The sequence below is a fragment of the Aythya marila genome, assembly GCF_965140915.1.
Source record: "Aythya marila genome assembly, chromosome: 7".
In the NCBI taxonomy this organism is placed as follows: Eukaryota; Metazoa; Chordata; class Aves; order Anseriformes; family Anatidae; genus Aythya; species Aythya marila.
The window spans coordinates 458,279-482,632 of record NC_139048.1 but is presented as its reverse complement, the minus strand read 5'-3'; the positions used below and the strand labels follow the sequence as shown (position 1 = coordinate 482,632).

The 24,354-nt window shown below is 46.0% G+C and overlaps 1 protein-coding gene across 2 annotated transcripts in view; it reads left to right on the top strand.

Annotated features, from left to right (window-relative positions):
- The first annotated feature begins 2,069 nt into the window (after nt 1–2,069).
- The window catches only part of INPP5A (inositol polyphosphate-5-phosphatase A), a 241,060-nt gene continuing 218,775 nt past the window's right edge, over nt 2,070–24,354 (top strand). Inside the window, exon 1 of one of the 2 annotated variants that reach the window (XM_082764474.1) lies at nt 2,070–2,638. In XM_082764474.1, coding sequence (XP_082620600.1) covers nt 2,564–2,638 — 75 coding nt within the window. In that variant the 5' untranslated portion in view covers nt 2,070–2,563. The remainder of the gene's footprint in view (nt 2,639–24,354) is intronic. The other variant, XM_082764473.1, reaches the window with a different exon arrangement.

The window sequence follows — 24,354 nt, the reverse complement described above, 5'->3', positions numbered from 1 at the left end:
TGCAGTTTGGAAATCGCTGCCTGTGTCCTGTCCAAGTAACTTCTCGTGGTCTACAGACACTTCCTATTGCAGTTTCCTGTTCTTGAGCACTGCCAGACTTTTCACCTGGATACCATATGGCTTGGGATCCCTTTCCAGCTGGGTGTAATTTGACACAGCTTCCTCCAGCATACCGTGACTTTGATGCAATCACTGTGGGCTGAAATGTGTAAGGCTTGTGAGCTAAACACAACACCGAATCTCTCTCTCCCTCTCTCTCCATGCCGTATCAGGACGGCATGCTTGATTAACTCATCGTTAATACCTCTGAGGGCTGCATCCAGGTACAACAATGGAGTCTACAGGGCAACTTTACACAGCAGTTGTCTTGGGAGTTGTACAAAATGTTCAAGTAAATTGTGCAGCAATAAGCAGTCCAGCAGTGCTGAGTATCTCCAGCCACAAGCATGTTCTGCATTGCTTTTCTCTGCATGTCCCATCTCATGGGATGTCGGCAAGAAAGAGGTGGATTTCCGCAACTGCAATTTGCTTTTATTTAGTTGTATTTCATTTGCATCTTCTAACAAAGAGGGCCAGCAGGCATCATCTATTAGACCTTTTGTCATTCCACTTGCATGTCCTGCCTGAGAACCTTTCCCACAGAGGGGATGTGTTTCAGGGCTCCCCAGCCCAGTGCCACGGGACAGGACCACCTCCTGGAGCAGGCTCAGCAGTGCTCGTTGCCCCAGCTGCTGGTAGCACAGAACTCTGATACGCTGATGAGCATCACCATGGTACAGCAAGGTCGGCACCTCCCTGGGTCAACAGTACCTGGCTGTGTTCGCTGTGGCACACTGCAGGTGGTTCTGCCTTGCCTTTACCAAGCAGCAGCTTTCACACAGGTGTCTGCTCACTCCTCCAGCAGCCGGCACCATGCTGCCCTGGTGGTTGTCCACCCCCTTCTCCACAGCTCCAGCAGTGCCACTCACCCCAGCCTCTGCTCCTGAAGCACCCGTGAGGCAGGGCCTGCCGTGGCTGGCATGCTCCTGAGACCTGTCCTGTGTGACTGGGTGCTGTCAGCTTGTTTTATGCTTGGATTGTTGCTGGGATCCCTTCTTCTGATGCCTTATTTCGTGAACCATATTTTTTAGGGGAGCGTAGTTCCTCCTGCACGGTCAGAAGTTTGGGGCATTTTTCCCTGGCCCTTGGCTGATAACTTTGATTGCCATAATGATATGGAGAATCCCCTCAGAACTGAAGGCTGGCTTTATTTAGCTCTTTTTCGTTTTCCTCGGTGCTGAGGAAGTCGTGCAGCCTCGTGCCTTTGCTGATGTCAGCTGTAGCAGTTGGGTACCAGTTCCCTCTTTGCCTGCTGCCGCCCTGCTTGGAAACTGGCTATTTTTTGGTCATGTCCGAACCATCGTTTGTGGCAAGCAGGAACAGCTGAGCTGGGCTGCCCGAGAGCAGGGGGGCTCATTAACTGACCGTGAGCAGGCTCTGTCAATTACTGTGTAAAATGCCATAATTTTGCACAAGCCGTACCTGAAGGCTGATTAGGAGACGCGTTTACTTTGCCCGCTGTTTGGAGCCTGTGTCTATGTGCAGCCCATCAGCCACCCCGGCCCCCCGGGTGGGATGCAGCCAGGAGGGGAGGGGTAACCCGGCCTTTCTGGGGAGCAGCACCGGGCAGTCCTGGGGCAGGAGCCCGTTGCTGGCTGTGCCCCGCTGCTCAGCGCTGCCCCGGGTGCTCCGTCCCGGCGGTTCCCCCTCCCCGCTGCCCTACGGCCGGCCCTCGACTCGGTCTTCCCCGGGACGCGCGGTTTGTGCGGCTGCACGGGCCCTGGGATCGGTGTCCCCCCCGCCCGGTGCCCCGTGCCCGTGCCACCCGCGGCCCCCCTGGCGCTGTTCCCGCAGCAGCCGCCCGGCTGTGCCCCCCCCGCGCTGCCCAGCCCTGGCCGGGGGCCGCGGGACCCTCCGGGCCGGGCCGCGCTGCCCCGCGCCGCCTCCCGGGGGCGCCTCCCGGGGCCGGCGTTGCCCTTTTAAGAGCCGCGCGGTGCCGCGGTGACGTCGCGGGCGCCCGGCCCCGGCCCCAGCCCCGCAGGCGGCAGCGGCGGCGGCAGCGGCGCGGAGCGCGCAGCGCCCAGAGCCCGGCACGGCCCGGCCCGGCCCCGCCGCCGCCCCCAGCGCGGCCCAGCCCCGCCGCCCGCCCCGTCGCGGCCGCCCCGCCCCCCGCCATGCGCCGCGGCCCGGCGCCAGCCTCCGCCGGCGGGAGCCGTCCCGGCAGCAGCGCGACGGCGGCGGCGGGCGAGCGCTGAGCGCCGCGGCCCCGCAGCCCCGCAGCAGCCGCAGGGCGGCCGGCCCCGGGCGGCGGCGCGGATGTCCGCGGGCTGCCCGCGCCGCCAGGACTCGCCGCCGCCGCCGCCGCCCGCGCCCCCCGCCCGCCCGCGCCGCGCCGACGGGGCGGGCCCGGCCCGGCGCCCCGCTCCCCGCAGCGCCCCGCGCCCGCCCCCGGGCTCCCCGCAGCGCCGCCGCCGACACCGGGCGCGCTCCGCGCTTCCGCCCGCCCGCCGCCAGCGCCGGCGCCATGGCGGCCAAGGGGGCCGCGGCCGGCGCCGGGGTGCTCCTGGTCACGGCCAACGTCGGCTCCCTCTTTGACGACGTGAGTACCGGCGGCTGGGGACGGGACGGGACGGGACGGGGACGGGGACGGGGACCGGGACGGGGACAGGGACGGGGCAGCGCCCGCCGCCGAGCCGCTTCCCGGCCGCCGCGCCGCGGTCCTAGCGCCCGCCGCCCCCGGCACGGCTCGGCACGGCCCGGCCCGGCGGCAGGTGCGGGGCCCGCGGGCGGGGCGGCCCCGGCCGTCGCGGGCAGCCCGGCGGAGGCCCAGCCCGGCCCGGGGCTTCGCCTGCCTGGGGCGCGCGTCCGGGACCGTCCCGCAGCCGCTCCGCCCGGCCCCGCGGAGCCGTGCCCCGGTGCGCGGAGCCGTGCCCCGGTGCGCGGAGCCGGTCCTGCCGGGCTCCCGGTCCTGCCGGGCCGAGGCGGAGGAGCCCCGCGCCCGGCCGCCCCGTTACCGGCCCGCACGTGCCCGGCTCCAGCGGGGCCTCGGGGCAGGGGCTGCCCGCGGGCCGTGAGCCCGGGTGGGGAGGGTGGCGATGAACGCAGTGAGAGCAGTGATCTGTCAGGTGCGGGAGCGCTTGTCCTGGTGAAATGGGAAGCACGGGGCTCACGCTGCCCACCCGCGATCAGGGCTGTGCGGTGCCGGGGTGCTGCTGCCTGCCCCGCACAGCCCCGCGGCGATGGCCCCGGCTGACCCCCGAGGCTGGGCGCCCCGGGCACTGGTGCGTGGCACTGTGCTCCGCTCCGCTCCTCGGCGTGGCTGGCGGTGATAAAGGCAGCCGCTGCGGAGCACTGTCATTTGCGAAATCCCGTGCTGTGAGAGTAAATAATTTCCTGGTTGTTCCTAATTGCTGGTTGCGCCTTGCTAATGTTGCTGGAGAAAGGGAAGTGCGTGCGTTGTTCATCGCTCGGCGTGACCAAAGGGGGGGGACGCCTGTGCTCTAGCAAGTTACTGCCTCGCGCCCAGGAACACGCTTTCTGCAGCAACAAAGACGGGCTCATTTGGACGTGTTCCCTGCAGGGTGGGGAATGGAAAGACTGCTCTGAACTTTGTTGGTGATGTTCCTGGTTTGTTGCTGGTGGAGTTGGGGCTGGGACTGCCCAGTCAGGTTTCTGGAGCCCTGCTGATGCAGCGCAGGCACGATGCAGAAGACGGTAACGTGCTCGGTGAGCTCAGCCTTCCAGCTGCACATGGGAGCTGTCAGCCGCTGTTTCTGCGGGTGGGGCTGTTCCGCCTCGGCTGGGGGTGAGCATCTCCGCTGTCACCCCGACTGATTCCAGCCATGGACGAGGACTCGCGTGTTGGTAGCTGCCGGCCTAAGCTGGGCTGGAAGACAGCTTTTGGTTCCTTTAGTCCTTTTTTCTGCTGTTGTTCTCAACTTTCAGCTGGTGATATGTGTTTAATTAAACTTCCCCCATCTTTATTCAAGCCTTACTTGCCCCCAGGGTAGCGCAGTGCTATGAATCTTCACCATACGGGGCAGAAGCCCCAGGCAGGCCAGGCGGCTGGGTCTGAGTGCCCTGTGCTGCTTGGCTGCGCCTCCCCTTGCTTGTGCGGCTCCCGCTGGTCCCGGGCCGGGAGTCCTCCAGGACCTGCCCGCAGCCCCGGGGGCACCACCGGGCTGTCTGCTGGCCCAGGCTGTCTGCTGGCCTGTGTCTGCTGTGGCCGCAGCCATGCGGTCCTCCTGGGGCTGTCCCGGCTCTGGCCCGCAGCAGGGGGATTGCTCCCTCCCGGCCCGCACCAGCCCTGTGATGAGTCTGATCCTGCTTTGTCTGAAGCAGCCTGTGTGCTGCTGTGTGGCAGCAACACGGTTTGTGCTTCAGAAGGGTTTGGTTTTAAAACATCCTTGGTAGGCAGCTTCACCTGGGTGGGATAGTCTGGTGCAGATCGCTGGTGTGGCTGATCGGCTACGCTTGTGCCAGGAGGAGAGAATTGCTGGTTTCTGATTTCTGCCTGCCAGAAGCAAGTTACGATAATGTGCTGGTTTGCTCCCACCATCCATCCACATCCAGGAATAGCCCATTGCAGCACTGACCTGGGAACTCATGCATAAACATGCCATCAACACAGAGGGACCGTGCTGGGTTGGCTTCTTTCCTCAAGTAGTTCAACACCTCCATTAAAAATGTTAATGCAATATTTCTTAGGTCTACAAATATTGGATCAACAAATGCATTTCATAAATATGAATGCATTTGGTTTTTTGGTGCTTTTGTATTTACTTAAGCATTTAATGGTTGTCTTGCTGTAGAAATATTTCCTGTTTTTTATAACAGTCCACTCTTGCTGACAGCAGAAGGAGTTCATGTTACCTGTGGGTCAGTGCTTCTTTGAGCCAGTGTCTCTCCCCCCCCCCCCCCCCCTTCCCCTTCCCCTTTTTATTTCCCCTTTTCCCCCCTTTTTTTCCTTTCCTCCCTTTCTTTGCTTCCTCTGGCTGCACTGGCAAGATTTCGTATTGACCTTTCAAGGAGCCTGGTGGCCGCAAATTGAATCTACCTGTCACTTCGCTGCCTGCACTGCATAGGGTGTTAATTACTTCCAAGTGCCTTTTTTATCTGCTATATCCTTTCTGTTCTCTTCAGTTACTTTTCAATGGCTTAATGCTGTTGTGTTTCCCTTAGGACAAAGAACTGGGAGTTGTGTGAGCTAATGGTTGGGGCTTGTGGGCATGATCAAACTGTGAGCTCACCTTCCCCAGAGCTGCATAGGGGTGACCACGCTATTTGCTGCAGATGGAAAATTGTGCTGAAAGCCTGAATAAAATGCTTTGAGCTGAAGTGCGAGAGCTTCCTGCGAGGAGACCCCGCGTGCCCGGTCAGAGCACGTCAGCGGGGCCCTGCGGCCTCCCAGGCCTCGCACCGCGGGCAGAGCAGGCTGCGTGGCGGGGGCACGGGCACGACTTGCAGGAGGCACATCGGTCCCTTGTTCAGGCCAGCACCTAGAACCTGTGTGCAGACAGACCCCTTTCCCTTCCCAATGCGTGTGCTGGGGAAACTCTCCTTAGCACATATTTAATTGTTGGTGCAGTCGTGACCTTAAATTCTGATGTAGTAAACGAGGTTTGGTTGTTTCTGCTGGTGGAGGCAGATGGTGATCTTCGGAATTTAATTTTTGTTGTTGTCTCAGAAGTTCTGTTACTGTCTGCTTCGTATTTAGCAGGGCGCAGCTGCAAATATTGAAGGAACACCTTAGAGTAGGAGGCTTATCAAAAACACATGATTTGGAAGCGTGAGCACTGTTTCAGTTTTAGATGACTAGCAATCCATGTTGTTTTAAACCTCCGTGTGTAGATTTTCAGGTTAAAAATTTCAAATGTGCCTAGCAGACTTAGCCATTTAAGTTCCAATACTTCTGATTGGGCTGGGAAATAGTTCATTCAAACTGGAAAAAGTGAGCCCAAGTTAGGTGGGCACTTCTGAAAATGTTTCCTTCTTTCTTCTTACCACTGAATGTATGTAGTCGTTTTTTGACAGGAGATAAGTGTCGTTCCTAAATTCAGAGGACAACCCTAGGTCAGAAACAAAGCAAGATGGAAGGAAAGGTAAAAGCTAAACAGATTGTGTAGTTTTATTAGTTTAAAAAAAATAAAAAGGTGGACGGATAGGCAAAGTCTTTAGATGATGGTGATGATACAGTTCAACTCTCTGGTTGCCCTGTGGGGAGTCAGGAGTTGGACTGAGTGATCCTCTTGGTTCCATCCCTTCCAGCTTGGGATATTCTGTGATTCTGCATGGCTGATAGCACTGCTATCCTTGCTTCTCTGTTTATTTTATTCTTTTTGTGCAACCTGCATTTTTTATGACTGTACCAAATACTGGCCTTCATGTGTCAGTGTCTAGGTAGGGCAGCAAGCTTTCACATTCCCAAGTGGCCTTAGCCTGCACTCCTGGGTGAAAGCCTCCCTCATACAGAGCGGGCGGGGGGGGATCTTTTGTTCCAAGTCCCGTGTGCGTTGTTATGAGTATGCTTATTGCTCTGAGTGTGAACTTGGAATACCCTTCATTTCCGTTAAAACTAGAAATCTGTTGACTGAATTTGAAGTAGAAATACTTCCCATCATCATTTTTAAAAACAGCACTTCTATCTAGTGATCACTGTGCAGAAGTCTGTTTTTATCGCATCTGAGCTTAATTTTCCAATCGTGAAACAGTGGCTGTAGTTTTATTATGATATTAGATATCTGTGGACTGAGTTGGTGTTAGGTGATAGAGATAAGGGTGGTGTTTTTCTGTTGTGTTTGGTTTTGGGTTGGGTTTTATTTTATTTTCTATTATTTTTTCCATCTAGGAAGAACTATTTGAATTTTGTGAACAGTTCAAATATAACATAACGCATTTTCCATCTTGCCGCAGTTTCTAAGTAGGTATCAACACTAGCACATTGCAAATAAGTTGCAAGTTAAGGCACCTTCTTTTCTTCAGATCATCTCATTTATGGATGAGAAGCACTTACTCCATCCTTACTGTCAGGCTCTTTTGATGTTACCTGGAATGGAAGAGAAAACTAAACAAATATGCCCAGATACAGGCAATGTTTCTGTGAGATACTGAAATGTATGGGGAGTATTTCTGCTAGATGCAGCGGGGCTAACTGAGACTTTAGGCACCTTGCAGATCAGGAGGGGTTAGTGAAAACTTTTAATCTCTGGCTGAGGAAAGACAAAGAGGAATTGAATTCTGAAAGAAGAATGGTAAAGAGAAGAGCAAGGAGGGTCCCGCTCAAGTTTTGTTGGTGGATTCATGTGCTTTGGAATAAACTCGTCTTTTTATGGTTCTCCCAAAGCTTGCAGGTAGCTGGGCGAGGAGCCCTTGCCCTGGCCGGCGTGCAAACCCTCCCCGTGGCTTCCCGCGGCAGCGCTGTGCGAGCCTGCGTTCAGCAGCTATGGCCAGCTCCGGAGGGCTCCGCGCCGACATCCCGTGTTGTTTATTGGCTTGCTTTCTGGGATGCTGTAAAGTTGTGCTCTCAAACTGAGGACTTCCATTTTAGGAATACATACTCTTGAGTGATAACATAGAAGGCCGCTGAAAAAGCCTTTTTCAGTGATCTCCCTTATAGGGACCCTAAAAAAAGTCCCCTATACCTTCTCCCTATTTCTGCCTCTGTCACTTTGTATTTTCTGGTTATTGTCGTGTCTTTCTGTGTTTGTTTTTGTGTGTGTGTGTGTGTGTGTGCATGCACCACTGGTAATTTCTTAAACATTGTTACCTTCTTCAGTTTGTTTGGTTTTCTATGGCAGAATCTCAAATCAACATGTTTCTTAAGCTTAAGGACAGCAGAAACTATGTAGTTTTTTTGGAAGTCTTGTTTTACTCAATTCTAAATGCCCCTGCAACAGGTGAAATCTTGAGGTAGATCAGAATTCTAAAACTTCCTGAGTTATATATACAAAGATGATGATGGGGAGGAGAAAATGTTTCTTTTGCCTTTTGCAGTGCCTGTGCATTTTGGTCTTACTATTTTTATTTAACAGCTGAGGGATCCATTGTATCTTGAGAACAGAACTGTTGGTAACACGTTACCTGCAGGGTGCAGCTGTCGGCCCAGATGTGCAGCTGAACAGAGCTGAGTGGTGGCCCAGCGTGGTGATTGAAGTACGTCTGCTGATCGCCCTCACTTTGCATGTAACTCTTAATCTACTGCTGTGAGAAGGTGCCTTGGTTTGAAGGTGTCTTGGTTTGAAACTCTTTCACTGCCTCCTGTTTTGTTTTGCTTCTGTGGCTACAGGTGAGCCATGGATATCTGCCTGGACAGCCAAAGTGGCTGAGGTGGTCTGATGGAGCTGCACCAGCACCGATGCCCATGCTAGTCATTGTTGCAAAAAACCTTTTTTTCCAGATATAAGCAGTTTCAAGTCATTGCTGTATAGTCATGTTCTGAAAAAACAGTAGGATAGCTGGGGAGAGGGTTGCACCAGCTGGTAGCTTGTTCTTCGTGTAGTCCGTAGGTGACAGCGATGTACAGCAGGAGCGATGCACTCGCAAGCGTGTGGTTTTGACAGGGTCTTGCTTAAATCCTTTGCAGCCTGCTTGAAGAAGAGCTAAGTGTTCATAGTGAGTTAGTCTTCTCGGTGTGTTTCCTGAGGAGCACAGCTCTGGGTGCCCTGGCTCGGACGAAGGCCCGCTGGGCTGTGCACTGGCAGCGCAGCCCCCTGGGGGGCTCCTCCGGGGCTGCCTCCCCGCTGGGCTCGCACAGCGGCTGCACCGTCCTGCTGAGCCCTTCCCTTCTGTCCTGTAACGGGTGGGAAGCTGTGGTGGCTGGGAGTGAGTTACAGGGCAGAGCAAATTCCTATTGTAGGCATAAGATAGAAGTAAAGCAGTGATACATTAGTGTGTGTACGCATACATTTTAAACTTAAAAGCACTTTTTGTGATTTACTGAAGAAGTTTGGAGCAATAATAATGCAGGCAATGCAGAGGGATTTTTTTTCCTCCAAGATGAAGCTGTATGTTCAAAAATATCCTTTTTCCTTTAACAAGTAATAACAGTTCTTCTTTTTTAGCAGATTTTTTAGTCCTCTAAGCAAAAGGGTTTTAATTAGGAGGCTGTGAAGCCTCCCTTAAGCAGGAAATTCAGAAGATTATCTTGTAGACCATCTTTCCTCTCATCGTGATTAAGTGTTATCATTAGCAGCAAGAACATATGTTTACATGAAGAATTAATAATGGCAAAGTGCATTGTATGATTACAGTTTTCTGTTACTGTGGTTTTATAGCACGTGGAGTAGAGTTAGCAGTTTGTAACTTGCTGGGTTTCCACAAACTGTCAGTGTATCAGGGTGATGGCTTAAGAGGATTTAATTTCCAAAATGTTTGAATGTGAAATTACAATGGGAATTGGATACTATAGGAAGAATGTTCTACACTTGAATCTGTTAGTTCATTAGTTGTGCTAGCACTCTCATGAAAGTATTTTTTTTGTTGTTGTTGCCTGTTTCAAAGTCCTCATCATAAATTTTCTTGCCACAGAATTTGACTTCAAAGGTTTCATGTAGAATACAAATCAAGCCCTCGGATCTTATGATTTTCGTAAAAGGCTGATTTGCCATTTATTTACTTTTCCCTTTCCTGTCATTGATATCCTCATGCTGCTTGTATTTTCCACCCCCTACAAATGTATTTCCTCTTTTCATCTCAAATGTGTTTTGCCCCCTTTCTTGTCCTGTGTATACTTACCTCCTCCTGAAAGCTCTCAGGTTATTCCTCATTTATTATTTAAAGTGAGGATGTCTCTGAGAAAAGCAGCCTTTTCATTTGCAATTTTGCTTTCTTGATGGATTTTGAGACATAAGTAAAGTTGATTGCACTGAATACGTTGTTTATTGCCCCGTAATATAGGAGCTGCACAGCTGCAGCAAGGTTTGACTGCACATGTAGAGTGATCTAATTTATTAATGCATATCCTCGGGGCCCCAGCAGCATCCGGATAACAAGCCTGGTAAAGGCAGAGCCAGAAAAACATACTACCATTTAAATCACTCCGTTGTTACAAACGGTTGCATGTTTAGTGTGGGGACTTTATTTTTGGCTTCTAAATGCCATTTCACTGCCTTTAATGCAACAAGCATCTTGCTGCCTGTTAAAATGGTGATTCCACAAGTTTAAACTCAAAGCATCGTTTCTAAAAGGGTAGACCGACACGCGATTCCTCGGCATCCATGTGAGAAGAGGAAATAAAATTACAGAAGTATCTGGAAAGATAGAGTAGCTCTCAGTATGTGCCCTGAGAGATGTCTCCTCCCCCAGCCCCAAAAGGCCAGCCTCTTTGATCGTGGCTTTACTGTTGTCCTCTGCCTCTAAACTTTTATCTTAATTTGGGAAAAAGAAAAAAGGCAGGCAGGTCTGACTGCAAGGCCGGTCTTAATACTTCAGTATGTGGAAGTTACCAAAATATGTCTTCATTGGTGGAATTCTAACACTATTTTCACTCTTTTAGTAGAGAATAAGAAGCAGTTGCAGGATGAAAAAAAGACAGGTCTTTCTGCCTTGGTCACAGCTTGAGCAGCCTATCGCTGAATTGACCGAACATCCTTTCTGGGTTTCTATTATTGAAGTTATGAGGAATCTTCCTCTGATTAAAGGTCTGAGGAAATATGTTATTTCAAATTGTGGGAAAGGCTACTGTAAGCACAGTAATCATCAGGCTGGGGAAGAGTGAGTATTAAAAGCAAAATGTTTCTTTTACTGCCTTTTTTCTAGTGGTACACAGTAGTTATTCAACATGTTCTTCTCAGTACTGTTTGTGTTACTTGTACATTATTTAATGTAATATTACTATTTCATCGCTTCAGTTTCTAATAGGAAAAGATACTAAAATTAAACCATTTATTGGTAGCAACCTAAAGTGATCATTGCTTTTATATATTTTGAAGTCCTATATAATTAAGTCTTTTCATTAGTGCCTTCAAGTAATGAAGTGCTTGTCTTCATTAGTCAGTTTTAATAGATAGTGTCCTATGCAAGGAGAAAATTAAGTCTAAGAAAAGTAATTAAAAAAAAAAAAAAAGACAGCACTGAAAGCTTTCTGTCATGGTATATATAGGTGATGTAAATGCTGTCTGAAATAGCTTCTAGATGGTATGACTGTTACTGATACCTAGATAATTATAAAGCTTTAGTTCAGTGTAAGGCCTGTTCTCATACTTCCAGGTGATACTTACAGCTGCAAGATGCACTTACACATTCAGAGTTGTGATTGGAAGAATTTTCACTTTAAGTTGTGGCTTGTGACTAGCAGGATTTTCCTTTCACATTCTGGCTTGTCTTCAGTATTTTCACCTCGGAGTAAATGGCCTTCTGGTCTTTTCTTGCACCTTGTCACAAATCAGGCAAAAACTCTTGTAAGGAGAGGATTTAATATGATACAAAGTTGTAGTGGGAGTAGAAAAGCCCCATAAGCAGATGAAAGCGTGGTTTCCAGAGAGGAAGCAGAACCATAACATGGTGGGATTTAAAAATCTGCCTCCAGTGTACAGCCACTTCATGGAACTGGGGCTTGGTGCTGCGACTGAGCTGGGTGAGAGCTGAGGCGTCTGGTGGAGGCCCCTGACGAACCCGAGCTTCACGAATGGGGAGCATCTAAAGACAGGGAAGCCCTGCCTGCCCCTCACACGCCTGTCCCTGGTTTAAGGCAGGTCTGTCTCTGCAGTCACGCACTTCATCACCCCGTGCTGAGGCGGACAAGGCCGCTGATGGCGGTGTTCGGAGGAGCTGCGCCTGGTCACAGCTCCCGAGCCCAGTCGCCATCCCCGGCCGCCTGCGGGTGCCTGGGCCCTCTGGTGTGGGGCCTGCCACCGCCTCGACGGTCGCTCAGCAGCTCTCGGCGGCGTGTGGCAGGCTGCATGTGCCATGGCTCTTTGGGGCATCGTGGGGCCAATGCCTCTGGGCAGGAGGCCAGCCCTTGCCCTTCCCTCTGGGAAAGGCTGGGGCCAACCAGACCTGGGTCATGGAAAAGTCACTGGCAGCAATTGGAAAATGTGCTGGTAAAGACAAACAGGAAAAGAGCATCAGTGTGAATAAGGAGTACTGGAGGCAGCAACGGGAGGCTGTTTGGGTGTTTTCCTTCCCTGTGGTACCAAACACAACATGTTCAGCTGAGATGCAGAAACCCAAGTCATCCTGCTTAAACTTGCCTATTAAAGAGTTTAAAGAAAGAATCCAGAATTGCCTCCTGCTCTCAACGCCTGTCTGCTGCTTGCTGTTCCACAACTCCAGAAGCATCAGCAGCATGGTATTTAGTCACTTGGAGGAGCCCACGTTTGTTCAAGCTTCAGAGAACCAGCATTAAAAAAAAAGTTGGTATGTAATGTTTCACTGATGTGCACACACAAGCCGTGCAAATCTCTTTTCAGTGGAGCAGGAGTGCAGTGTACTGAATGGCACTGAAACGAGGTTCTTTGGGCATTTCTTTGCAACGCAAAATACATGGCATTAAGTGAAGCACAAGTTCAGAACCAACAGTGTTAGACCGCAGAACTCGTTGCTGCAGGTTGTTGTCTGGGGACGCTGGTAATTGACAAAATGCAGAGATGTACTAAAATGGTGTAGAGAGGCTATTGTGGAATTGGCCTGAATTTGTCAGGTTCTCAAAAGAACTTAGAGAAAAGGTAAAACCCCTTGCTTCAGGGCAAAAGGCATTTTCCAGTTATTATCAGGAGGAAGGGTGGTCGGGCCGGGGAAGCCATGGCTTACTTTGCGCTCAGCCACAAGCATCCTGAGTGACCCCAGCTAGCTTGCACCCAGATCCTGCTTGTGACACGCTGTGGACACAGTGTCTCAGTGCCCCCTCGGGAAACTGGAGGTGTTGTTTCTGCTTTGCTTTAGCAGGGTGCTGTGAAGGCTGCTAGGTTCAAGATGGTAAGGGGAGCAGTTCGGATGGTAAGGAGCCAGGTTAGAGCAGCTCACTGGATGAGATGGTAGGATGATCGCCTCTGACAAGGCTCTGTGTTTGTGTCTGGCTAGCTCTGTATGAGTCGGGTAACAGGACAATATGGCTCGTGGATGAGACCCAGGGTGATGATTCTTTTCATTCCCACTTACCCTGAGGAAGGCAGAGAAGCATCCCATGTTGATTTCAACACAGCTTGTACGGGCATGCACCACATTTTATTACTGCACAAGTTCCTGGCTAAACAAAGGGTTAGTTAATACAAGCTATATGAACCTCCTGTTTAGTAAGAGGTTTCTGTGGCTTATGCAAGCTCAAATGAATGACAAAATTAGCTCTTTAAATAGACTTAAAAAAATAATAAAATGGAAGAGCTACAGGAGTAAGTGAAGGCAGGGAAGGATGTGCTGTCTCAGTCTGCGTTTTAGTGAGGTTTACAAATCCTGTTAATAAGATGTTGAGTAACATTGCCTTTTTCTAGAAACTTCGTATCTCTTTGAAAGCCTTCACTAATACACCGCGGAAAGAGCGGTTGATCACAGGCATTAGGTGCCATGGGAACGTGCTGCATCAAAAACTCATTTGTTGTACTGCGTGTGAGGTAGAGATGCCTCTACTTGTTCTCTCCTTGTCTTCCAGTTTCCATTGCATTCTTGAAAAGAGATTTTTATTGCCTTGGAATATATTGGCAAGCCACTGAGTATTAATGGGTTCTGCGCGACGATACGCCATGCTGTTAGGAGCCCTAGCTCTGCAGTAGATGGACAGTGAGCGGTAGGCAGGCTTTGTGAGCTCTACGTAATTCTGAATTCCTTCTTTAAAGTCCTTTAAGTGAGCCCGTGGGAGGTTGTTTTTAAGTTTTTGCATTTATGGTGTGGCTAACTCTCTAATTTTAGAGGCTTTACCAATCCCAGTGGGAAAAGCAAAACAACTTTTCCCATAGGAACATCTCAGAAATGTATGCTGAACTTTTTTTGGCAGTGTTTGTTTATGTGTCAACCAAACATTTTAAAAAAAGTCTTTCAAAAATCACTTGAGAGAATTCTGTATTCATTAAGTGCCATCAGCCAGCATCCAGCTATATCTTAATTACTTCATAATTCTAGTTTAGGGAAAGAAATGCAGCTTTTTGTAGCACTAACAGGGCAGTGAATACCTCTATAATGCTGGGAATACAGTTCTCACTGGTTATCATTGCAGTGGATTTGCACAAGCAGGGTTCTTTTTGATGAAGATATTGGCTGTTTGTGTCCATAGCATCACCTTTCAAAGCACTTTTTAAAAGTTGTTCAAAGTGAAAAAATATCTATCTGGAATTACTGTAACACTTTTTTTTTTTTTTTTTTTACTGGAGGAAGAAATGGAAGTTGGTTGTTTTTTTTCCAGACTTCAAATGTTGCCAGACACATGAACTGGTAAAGGACTGGGTGAAGTAGTATGATATGATGAACCAGCTCACTTCCAAGAACTGGATGTGACCCAAAATCTTCTACTGGACACCTGCAGCAAGTCTGTTTTCATAAACTTGGCAATGTTTTTCAGGGCTGGAGCAACACACCTTATCCAAGCTTGTTTGATTACAAGACTGTTGCTGATTCTCATTTGTTCTGTGGCATAACAATTTTTAGGAAAAAAGGCAGCAATACCTTTTTTTTTTTTTTTTTTTAGGTAACCTTACTAAATATCAAATTATTTGTGTTTGATGACTGCTACACCTTTTACTTAATCTCAACAAAGTTCTTTAATGTAATTTAGTTCTTTAATGTAATTTTGTTCTTGGTATCCTTTTCTGCAGGGTTGTTCATTCGTTGCCTCCATGGCTTGGCTGAGCCATGTATTTCCTCTGTTACTCTGTCCTAGAAAGTATGAATTCTCGTGCTTCTGAGAAGCTCTTATCTCCCTCCTCAGAGAACAAAACAGGTTACTGGTTCCTGTTCACAGGAAAACTCATCTCTGTTGGGAGAACACCTCTCTTGGAGGTGGTTACACCCAGGCTTTTTCCAAGTTACCTGTGCAGTCTGAGGATATCCTTCTCGATTTGCTTGTTTACTGTCTTGTAGGAGGCTTTGTTTCTCAAAGAAACTAAGGTGTCTGTTGTGTCTGGTGTTCATTCAATGCTGGTCATAAAATCTGTTTACTGTTCTGTGAGAGGGTCATGTTGTTGCCTGAAATTTATCTTTATCAAATTTAATATTTGTGAATATACTTTGTACGTGTTTTCACAGGCATCTCCTTTAATCTTCAGCAGCTAAGGAGTAACAATACAGCTTAGTTTAAATGATTTACAAAAAAGTCATTAGGGGCCATCATGTATTCTACCCACATGATTGGTAATTCATGGCAACTAAAAATGTCTTGATGTATTTATCGTAAATCATGAATCATAGAATATCCCAACTTGGAAGGGACCCACAAGGACCATCGAGTCCAAATTCTGAGTCCCAAAAGGACCATCCAAAAAATCAGACCATGTGTCTGAGAACACCGTTTATGCTTGCTGTTAAGTCTCAAAGGAAATATGTGAATAAAAGTCTAAATTTGTACGCAGTGTGTTCATTCAGTTTACAAGAGAGTAAGCAAGAGTATGGTATGAAAAATGAGGTCGCATACCTCATGAAGTTTCCCTTGATAGACTTTTTTTTCTTCCTGGCTCTGCAACTTCCCCAAACTCTTGTATTCCCATAGAGAATTTTTAGATTCCTTTTATTGATGTTTTTCGCTCTTGTGCTGCAAGACCCTGTGTCCCTACAGAGAACTGTGAGGGTCGTGTTTCTCCCTGGCTTGGCCAGGCAGTGGTACTGCCTTTGGCTAAATGTTAGCAGAGCATTCAAAGCCGGCAAACATCGGGCTCTTTAAGTCCTCTTCTCCACGAACTCTTGATGAATCTAGTAGTAATGGTGTATTTCCATTGCTAAACATTGGCCTGGTGTAGTTCTCCAAAGCGCACCTGATAGAGCCCATGGACTCTCCAGATGTTTTGAAGGGTGACTTAGGTCCAGGCGCCGCAGTACATGCGCTTGAAAGCAGAGGCTGTTCTGCTCCCCCAAACCTGGGAAGCACAGGGTGGGCAGCAGCTCTCAGAGCCTTCTGAACGCTGCCGCCTGTGCCTGGAGCGTGCTAATACTGAAGCCTCTAAGTCAGGATTTCAGTTTTGATTTGTCTTTGTTTTCTTTTCTTTTGACACTTCAGTAGTGAATAAATATGCTATTCTCGATTACTTCAGAACTGCTGAGGTGGTAAAAACACCAGAGCCAGAACACAACCACAAGTGACTGGGATGGGAAGAACAGTGAATGTACAGGATTCGCTGACACCTAATGAATATGGATTTTTACCCCAAAAGAAGCAGCAGCAAAGACTGAGTGATGGGAAGTGATTAGATAGCAGGATGGCTGCTTCGCTGCTGTGTTTCAGTTGTATCTGCTGTGGTGTTTGCAATGTAACTGTTACTTGAAGCATGATTGTAACAAAGAACTAAGAATTTGTAGAAGGTGTTGTTGTAGCACCAAAAAAGTATTGAAAAATGAATATTCCTATTCTATTCCTTTTTTTTTTTTTTTTTTTTTTTCAAATCATTTGATAATGCAAAGCAAGGTAACTGCTGTTTGTATTTATGGTAATTCATGTGGCGTAGTTGGAGTTTACAGTCTCAAAGCTCAAAAGCAGTTTTGGTGTTTGCAGCGTCTCAAAGGAGGGAATATTACCAGAATCTTCATTAGAAAACCTCATTGTGCTTTTCCTTAATGATCAATAACTTGTAAACAAAAACATTTTTTATATAGCTATGTGAATTCTTTGCTGTCTCATATTTGCTTCTTGAAGTCAACAGGTGTGATTTTATCCTGAAAGCTTGGGGCTGGGTGACCCCACTGTGCTGTGCACCATAAATGTGCAGAAGACTGCTATGTTCTGAGTTGTATGCAAGTTTTAGGTTCAGCTCCTGTAGTGGGATTAAGAAGAGGGGAATAAGGGCTGGAGCAGAGAAAAATGGTCATTGTTTCTATTCGGAATCACAGCCATTTCACTGGGATGTCACACAAATACAGATATCTTAATGAATATCCTGGATCTGAGATGTCTGATTAAAAAAAAAATGCTCAGTGTTGTATAGTTTCATGCTTGGAAGGAATATTGTTAATGTTTTTTTTTGTTGTTGTTGTTCTAAATAAACCTTTAGTGGGTTTCCTTTTTCCGTTGATAAAAAGCTGGCTTTGCTAAAGAAACTGTAAATACTTGGAACACTTAACTATATTCTATTGCTCCTTAGAGCTTTTGTTGAAAATCGGGAATTGTTCGATAGAATTATAATTATATTCACTTGAAATGTGCAGATGCGTTTCCTTGAATTGTATCATCCCGCGACAACTTTATTCTGAAGTTATGAGGGAAATTCCTGCAGTCACTTTAAATTTTCACAAGGTTCAAGGGTATCATAGTTTAAAACAAAACAAAACAAAACCAACCAAACAAAGACCCAACAGACTTTATTTTGAGATCCTGGCATAACTGAAGTTCGTACTTTGTCTTAACAGAACCTCCAAAACCTCTTAATCAAACCAGTGAACTCAAAAATTTTACGGACATGGAAATCGCTGATTTTTCTCACTAAATGGGTATACAAAAAAGCATGAAAATTTCTGAAGGTATATGTTGTGTTTTTTTTTGCTTGTTGGTTGTTTATTTTTAATGTGAGAATATCCAAGAATGTTTCTGGAACATGACATTCATGCAAACAACTTACTAAATCATTCCATGTCTTCTGTTTCATTTCTCAAGTTTTTCCCTGCTTAAAATGGGAATTTTCCCCCATTGGCATTTTTTTAAGGTAAAGAATGAGATGTTTATGGTGGCCATTTAGAGATGTTCTTGAGCTTCCTGTTCTCTGACGTTTCAGGACAACGTATCCTTTTTATTCACATACCCAAATTGATGTACGTCATTTTTAGTATAATCATATTTTCTGTAAAATTACTGGAATTGTGCAGGTATTTTTCTCTAGGATAGCAAGGGAATCATAATGTGAAAATATAGTAGGTAGACTTAAAACACATTTGAAATCAATGGATTTCATTTAGTTCACTTTTTCATATCTATCTAAACACTGGCTATGACTTACCACTGGGGTGAAGTGTGTGCTTTTACAAAAGCATTTAATAAGCCCCTCCCAAAGTGCTTGGTTCAGTATTTAAGGGAAAATACAGTTTTGAGTACTAGGATTTATTGATAAAGGATCTCACACATCAGCATACATGTACTCTAGGGTGATTTGCCTGGTAATTGAACGGTGGCGCTTGGCTGCTTCTGGAAAGCTTACACCCTGTTTCACTTCCTTCAAAGGTGGAAGGAAGAAGCTGAATTCAAGCTGAATGAATATTTTGGGGAAAACAGGCGTATGCTTTTTTGTTTTGGTGTGGTCTTTGGAGTGCTTTCAGGAGGCTCTAACAGCTTTCTTCTGATTACTGAACCAAGTGAGGCAAATTTGCTTCTTGAAAGTATTAAACCACATAGGCAATGGGAAGTCATAAAAGTTAGCTAGAGAGAGGCTATGCAGTTTGTTTCTTAAGACAATGCATAGAACTTCTGAAACAGTACCTCAATTAAATGTTACAGACCCTTCCCAATTAAGTGTTACAGACTCTTCTTTCAGTTCAGAAAACTTTCTGTGAATTGCAGCTTTTTGTTGCCTTTCCTATTGGTTCGAGGGGTTTTGGTAGTGATGGTGGAAACTTGATACAAGTGCTTTGAAAGAGATGTACAGAAATAGTCTGAAAACTGGTGCTGCTCTGTGCATTTACATCTAATTTTTTTTTGTCCTTAATTACATTTTGGGAATGAAGGGTACTGCGCAGGCAGCTTTGCATACATGCTGTGATGTCTTGAACAAGTACATAGTGAACAGGGTGATGTTGATTACCTCCGGAGTTTAGAAACATGTTTGTCTTGTGGTTTTTAAATTATTTTGAAAGGGACTGCCTGCTGACGAGGAACATTAGGCAAATGTGACATGACCAGGTGATGCTAAATCCTGCCACGGTGAACTTCCTATGTACTACTAGAGCAATAGTACAGCTCTTCAATCCTTGTCATCCTCAGCTGGATTTGAAGGATAACGTAGATTTTGTGGCAGTGTTCTCCTGCAACAGCGCTCTTCCTTCCTGCCTCTCTTGTACCTTTTCTCTTACTTTTATTAATACCTGAACTCCAGAGATGGCTAAGATTGAAATTGTCAGCAGCTGTGTTGGGGGAGTATTTCCAAGGTTTGTTGCGAGATCTACTAGCCATTTAGAAATCTAAAATGGAAGTAGCAACAGACCTGCATTAAGTATAGTGACTGTGGCACATGGAGAGCCTGGTGATAAGTGTAGTTTGCACTACAAATGCATAGTAAATGGTAGTGTCTTCTGGGAAGATGGCCTCAGTGTGTGAAAACAGAGGGTTCGTAAAACCTGCCTAAAATTTACTGCCTGGTACAAAACCTGGAGTATAGTAAACTGTTTACTTTGTGGAAAAAATGCAAAGCAAATGCCAACAGATGTGGCATTAACAAAGCTCATTTAAATTTCCTGTGCACCTGACAAGTAAATAATTGCCATGTGCTGAGTTAGCAGAGCTATAGATATCTAGTCCTGTAGAGAGTGTGCTATAGATATATATATTTATTTTGTAATAATAATACGAGGTTTTGCTTGTGTAATGTAACTGAGAGTATAGGTGAGATTGCTTCAGTGAATGGCTGCACCGTCAGTAGGATGTCAATGATCTGTATCAGCAGATTGTTAGCAGACGAGGTCCAGCATGCTGTTGGCTTGGGATGTAAATATTAAAGATGGTAAGGACCAGTTTTTAGAAAGCCTCTACTCTTTGCAGGAGTCTGAAAATGGCTGCTGTGGATGCTTCCAATTAATGGCATAAAACACTGTACTATTTTTAAAGTAATTCAACAGGTCAACAGGCATACTGATAAAAAAATAAATGTACGGTTGTCTGAATTGGCCTTTATCTCAACTGCCTTATTTGTGAGAGATTTACTGATCTCTGTCTGATAAATTGCAGAGCATGAAGCCCAGGCACCAAAAAAATATGACCTTTTTTAATTTAATGGTGCTTCAGACTTCAACTGGAATTTATTGCTGCATCTTGTTCATTTACTTGCGTGTTCTCCATAAGCATTGATAGCAGCAGATTTAGCCTTAAAAACCGAAGATGTGCTATTTTTGTTCTACCTGGTCTTTATTGTTTTATTTAATTGAATGTTGTTTGAAATACGTTTGCCATCTTCAGTTGGCAAGAGCTCCTTGAATCTCTTGAATCTCTAGCCATGAGAAGCACTGCTTGCCATCTGTAAACTGTGAACTGTTTTTTTCTTTTATTTTTTTTTCTTTCCTAAGTTGCTGTTCTTTTTTAAACTCTGTGTAGACATTCTCCGCAATTATGGAGAAGTGACTTCACTTCTGACAGCAACCATACAACAAAAACTTGCTGACTTGAGCAAGTTCAGCCCTGAATGTGAGCAGCTCATTTCCCGTGAGCCGGAGCACGCTGCGTGGAGCACTGTTTCTGCAAGAGCGGTCACTTCTGTTAGCATTAGGTGCTTTCTGTCGTGGAGCATTGGAGGTGATGTGGAAATGAAAACATACGAGTTTCTGGATTTGAACCAAATAACTGCCCATTGTGCTGGTGGAACAATATTTGTGACTTGCATGTCTGGAAATCAAACTTTTTTAGTTTTTAAAACAGAGTGGGTTGTTCTTAAAACAGTCTTTAAATTAAGGTTAATACTCTGCTCATTTTTGAACCTAGCAAGTAGCTAAAGAGAACAGATCCCAAGTGTGATCACAGTTGGTTATCTTTCTTTGTTTTATCTGATTTTTATTATTTGGTATGTTGGAGCAATATGTAATCATTTATGCTGAAGGCAGTCCTTCCTATCGGCGGGGAAGGTGAACTGTCACATCCTTTTGTTTAGCGAGAGAAAAGCTTAAAGTGCATTTAGTTTCTCTATTTGTATATTTTCATGATGCCCTGAACCTATTCCTCAGTGTTTTAAAACTACTGAATCTCACCATTTTCTATATGGATTTATCCGCAGATTGAGGAAGAGGAGAGAGATGTAGGTTTTTCAGTTTCCGAACTGTGGTCATCTCCAAATGTATTTCCAGGCAGGCACTTAGTTGATTGGCTCCTCAAAGCTGCATGGCTTAATGGCATTTGCAGTGTTAGGTATGAATTTGTGACGATGTTTCTTCACAGAAGGAGTGGTTAGGCGTTGGAACAGCTTGCCCAGGGAAGGGGTGGAGTTGCCATCCCTGGGGGTATTTAAGAGATGTGTGGATGTGGCGCTTGGGGGCATGGTCTAATGATAGACTTGGTAGTGTTAGGTGTCTGGTTGGACTTGATGACCTTGCAGGTCTTTTCCAGCCTAAATGATTCTATGATTCCATGACTTAAATGATTTCACATTATGATTCACATAAGTTTTGTCCTTAACATGGCTGCTTTCATTTCTCAAGCAATTTAGTGGTTTTCATTAAATACTGCAGACACTGTAGGACTGCGTACAAGGTAAGACTGTAACAGGGAAATGTTTTTTTGTAACTTGATGATTGGCTTGAGGCCATTATGTCCAACAACAGTTTGTCAAATAATTTGTTTGTTTTGATGAGAGATTTTTTAAGCTAAAGACATCTGTAATGTAGTGAACCCTTGAGGCTTTCAGTATGAGTAAAAAGAAAAGGATTTTCCACAAATATAAATGGAGAACCAAAAATAGCTGTTTTCAAAGGGAAACAGCTTAGAATTGGGGTGGAGAATGAGAAGATGTGTATTATTCCAGAAGGAAATAGCAAGCGTTGAGAGAAGTTGTGTGTGAATTTTCACCCTTTTATGTAAGGATAACCCACAAGGGTGATGTTTCCCTATATCTGCAAATATTTATTACATTGGATGGATTGATATTTTAAACAAAGTGAATGTCCTGATGAAATTCAGTGCAAGTTTCCATATGGAAACTATGTCAAACGTAATCAAAGCAGACATGCAAAGTATTAACAATTATGCTTAGTAAATCCTTTAAGGCTTTGACAAGACCTTTTCTGTGAGGGATTAATATGCCTTTTTCAGATACTCACGGAAATAAGACTTTTTCTTATTTAAGTGTGTTAATTACTTGAAAAGAGGTCTGTGAAAATGGTCAAAGTGTGGTTACTGGTTGCGAAGGACTTCTCATGTGTTTTTAAAACACTGCTATTCCATTTCTGCACTCCATGTGAACTTCTCTTGAACATATAGTGCATTCAGATACAATTTATTGTGTTTTTAGAAATCATACGAATTTTCAGTTGATCTTCAAGCAAAGATGTTATGACTACAGTGTTATTTTAGTAGCTATTAGCTACTACTAAGCTACCTGCAAGTGCTAGTAGATTTTTTTTTTTTTTAATTTTCTGAGCCATCTTCTTGGACAGGTTTTTAAAAACTGATAGACCAAATTTTATACTAATAGTTTGATATCTTTGTTGTGTTTTGCTTGCCTTCATCAAGTTTTGTGCATGAGGATATAGGACAAAAGGGAGCAGCCTCAAGTTGTGCTGGGAAGGTTTAGGTTGGATGTTGGTAAGAATTTATTCACAGAGGGGATGGTTGGGCATTGGAACAGGCTGCCTAGGGAGGTGCTGGAGTTGCCATCTCCAGAGGTGTTTAAGAGACGTCTCGACGTGGTGCTTTGGGATGTGGTTTAGTGGTGGACTTGTAGTGTTAGGTGATGGCTGGACTCAATGATCTTAAGGGTCTTTTCCAACCTAAATGGTCCTGTGATTCTATAAATGTTGAATGTAACATATCTTCAGGCCAAGGCTGTTATAATTTAAACAAAAATGTATTTATAACAAATGCATTTATAACAAAAATGCAGGAGCAAGACAGTCATTGCTTCATGTTTTGTATGGAGGTGTGTGTATATTGCCTCTCCTAGATAAAGCTGAGATGTCAAAGACTGACCAGCAAGTGGCATTTTAGGTGACGGGATGCAGTGTTTAACAGTTACAATGGATCTTTGTTTCCCTGAGCCCGTGTAAGGTAACTGAAGTTTTCTGTGCAGGTGATATATCCTGCATGATAGAGTTAATGTGCTTGAGTGGCCTTTCCCACTGTGCTTACCTCCTGCTTTGCTGAGGATGGGGATGAAGAGACCCCAGGAGAGAGGATGTCAGCTCAGCCATCCCCTCCTGCCACCCCCATGAAGAGCAGCCCAGTGTGACGTCTGTTCTTGTGATTCTGCGCTGTTGCCTTTCCTGTTAAAGAAAGCACGGGCTACAGGAGGTGATACCTCAACGTTATTAACGTTACTAAAATATTAACATCTTAGAGCTAATTTTGAAACCCTGTTGCTGTTAACTCGTAGGTGATGTGACGATTGAAAAATGAGGTTTCTTGGTACTCCAAGGAAGTGATGTAAACTCCTTCCAGTCCTCCGATGGGTGCTGGTGCAGTCGTCTTCTGCCTGTGTCTGCCGGAGGACATTTTGTGGCCTCCCAGCCAGTCCCTGGCGTGCTGCCCCTGTGCTGCGGGCTGCAGGAGCAGGAGGGTTGGGGCAGCGTGTGCCCTGCTCCTGCCAGCCTCGGCTCATCGCAGCGGGGGCCTTGTCCCAAGGCAGGGGCGCACTCAGGCTGACAGGGTTTGTTCTGAGTTAGAGCAGCTCACAGCAGCCCGAGAAACTAATCCAGCAGTTTTCTTGCCTTCTATGAGCGTGTTATTTTAAGTGTGTGAAGTTGGCATGTAGGGTGATGCTAAACACTGCGTGACTTTGCTCTGCTCCTAATTTACGTTCAGAGCTGCTTTTGCTGCTGGTGTTGGTTTTTACACCTTCTGCAAAGGTGGTTGTGTGTCAGTGTCTGCTGAAATCCTGAGAAATCCTTCTCTGTGGAAAGTGGTAGCAGCAGCAGCTATCTGTGGGAAATGGTGAATCTTAACAGATTAAATCTCTAGTTAAATTCTGCAAAGCAAAACTCCATATAAAACACTGTTGATAGGTACAAATGTTACCTGTTTGAGATGTGCTTGGTGTTTATGGATAGAAAACAACCTTTTTCAGTCAAAGTCTATTTTTTCCTGACACATCTGGAAATAACATGAAGCCTTTTTTTTTTTTTTTTATCTTCCATCTTTCCTTCCCACTTTCTCCCTTTCTGTATTTCTTTCAAATATGAAGAACAGCCTTCACTGGTAAGCTGATTCTTTCCTTTTTTCATATAAGTAAATATTGTCAAAACAGGACAATGAAAACAGGTCCAACTGGATATCCAGGGCTGTTTTCCAGGTTCATCCTAAGATGCAGATCTCCATGATAGTAAATACCAGTGATTGCAGAGGAGATA